Source organism: Euphorbia lathyris, chromosome 7 (genome assembly GCF_963576675.1).
Source record: "Euphorbia lathyris chromosome 7, ddEupLath1.1, whole genome shotgun sequence".
Classification (NCBI taxonomy): domain Eukaryota; kingdom Viridiplantae; phylum Streptophyta; class Magnoliopsida; order Malpighiales; family Euphorbiaceae; genus Euphorbia; species Euphorbia lathyris.
In genome coordinates this window covers 86,102,241-86,104,522 of record NC_088916.1, presented here as the reverse complement: position 1 = coordinate 86,104,522, position 2,282 = coordinate 86,102,241, and the positions used below count along the sequence as shown (strand labels likewise).

Sequence of the window (2,282 nt, the reverse complement as noted above, 5' to 3'; positions counted from 1 at the left end):
AATAAAATTTGTCTATAATTCTTAAAGAAACACGTATGCCATTAGGATTCTATCCTAAACCCAATCATATAATAATTAAGATTATCTGAAACCCATATAAGATTCACAATATTTACTTAATTTAAAAAAATATCATAGGTATGTTTAGTTAAAATGGATGAATAAAATAATAAAAACTTAGGAGGAAAAAATGTAATTTTAAAAATATAGAGGACTTAAATGCAAATGAATACCCAATCTCCTTCCTTACTTAAACAAACATCACTCTACCATTGAGTGCAGAGTTGAGAGATACTCGCAGCTTCCCGTCAATCCATTTTCCAGTAAAATTTCTTCTCTTTGTACTGTTTTTTCTCACAATTTTGATATAGCTATATATTCATTTATCCTTACATTGATTTACTACTTGATATGATTAAGTCTTTGCTTTATGAGGTTTTAGGTTTCATTTCCAAAATATGCCGCAGAATTAGGGTTTTGTTTAGCATTTCAAATTCAGTGTGCTGATTAGTGCTTATGACATTTTCTTTGTCTTAGTATCATAGCTTCACAAATAGTCATGAAAAGAGGAACAATTTCTTTGGGTATTGACTCTAATGCAAAGAGAGGTAGAAAAATAAGGGAGGAAGTGACTCCATATTCAGGTTCTTCATTTTGTGATCTCCCAAGGGATATTCCTGGTAAATATACTACTTCGGCTGTCTATTATGAGAATTTTTGTATCAAAATCTGTTTGCAAAACTTGGAATGATATAGTTTCCCATCCTGAATTTGCAAAGCTCCATTTTAATCAAGGTGAGATTTATCCTCTGATTCGAATATACGGGTCGAAAATGGTTCATCTTATGCAGCCAAATAATGGTGAGGTTGAAATTGAAGCCAGATTTGAAGTCCCAAACTTATTTGATATAGTTACATGCAACGGCTTGCTTTGCTTGTCTGGTGTATCTGATAAAGAGCTTCCTATTGTTTGCAATCCTATTACGGGTGAGTTTATTAACCTACCAGACGATAAGAAGATTAACTCTAGCTCGGATGTTTTATGTTATGGTTTTGGTTTTAGTCCTACGACTAACCAATATAAGATTATAAGAATGTCCGAGCGAGGCACTCCTGGTGGCAATATGGCTGAAGTAAATATTTTGGGCACAAATACATGGAAAAACATTGGTTTTTTCACCCTGTCATTGCCAATGTCATCTCCTATTTATTTGTATGGTTTTCTTTATTGGCGTTCTTATTTGGGGTCATTATCTTTACTTACTTTTGACGTTGAGAAGGAACATTTTGAGTCAGTTTCATTACCCACACTGAATCAACCATATCAATATGACAATGTGGGAGTATTAGGGGGAGAACTCTGTATATGTGAAGTTCTTGATTCTGGTGCTATTCATGTTTGGACAATGAAAGATAATGGTACCAAAAAAGCATGGTCGAAAGTTTTTTCCCTTAATCACATATATTATGATCCAATACAACATTATGGCTCATTACAACCCATCAAGTACTTGAATGATGGGGCATTGCTAATGTTTAACTCTTGTGAAGATACTTTAGTTTACATTGAACCAAAACAAAATCGATTGAGATCTTTGAGGTTCTGCCCATTTAAAGTCGAAGCAATTGCTTATATTCCAACCTTTGTTTCACTCAAACATGCTTTATCAGGACATGATGTGAAGGTGCTTAACATGAGGTCAAGGTAATTTTGATTATGATAAAAAAGTTTTTGAGAAATTAGGTGTGAAATGAATTTGAATATTACCTATTTTTATCTCTTTCTAACCATTTTATTATTCTGTTGACTAGGGGCGCCAAGTTGAAATTGCCCAAAGAGGACAATAGTTGAAGAATAGTTTCGTCCAAATTGTGATTCCAGTTCTGATCCTATTCACGGTTCTGGTTGTTACTTATGAGGAAAATGAGATGGACATTATAAGGTGCCAAATAATCTTTGCTAAATTCTCTATTACCTAAGAACAAAAGAATATATGAACTAATTTTGGCATTTTTGAATCATGTAAAATAATCTGGTTTTATTTTACAGTTGCTGAACTTTTTGTAACTACAGATGCATAAATCATGTTCATGTTTAGGCATGCCATATATGAATTAGATGTGAAATCATATTTTAGTGTTGTTGAATTATATATATTAACATTTAGAAAATATCAAATCATAATTCAACATGTTTTAATCTATGAAGCATGGACTTTTTTCCGGAGTCGCCGTGGCCGAGTCGGACTCGCCGGACTCAGGGACACGGCCGGAAAGTTGGA

The 2,282-nt window shown here is 33.3% G+C and overlaps 1 protein-coding gene across 1 annotated transcript; it reads left to right on the top strand.

Annotated features, from left to right (window-relative positions):
* Nucleotides 1-312: 312 nt before the first annotated feature.
* Nucleotides 313-2,078, top strand: LOC136201373 (putative F-box protein At3g23260). Its single transcript, XM_065992033.1, has 2 exons — nt 313-1,705; nt 1,813-2,078. The coding sequence occupies exons 1-2, from the start codon at nt 708-710 to the stop codon at nt 1,850-1,852; spliced, it is 1,038 nt and encodes a 345-aa protein (XP_065848105.1). The 5' UTR covers nt 313-707; the 3' UTR covers nt 1,853-2,078.
* Nucleotides 2,079-2,282: the final 204 nt, after the last annotated feature.

Excerpts from the sequence above, each read along its gene's own strand:
- LOC136201373 (XM_065992033.1), top strand. The coding sequence starts at position 708 with ATGAGAATTTTTGTATCAAAATCTGTTTGCAAAACTTGGAATGATATA. Across the intron at positions 1,706-1,812 it reads GTGCTTAACATGAGGTCAAG|GGGCGCCAAGTTGAAATTGC; the intron begins GTAATTTTGATT and ends TCTGTTGACTAG.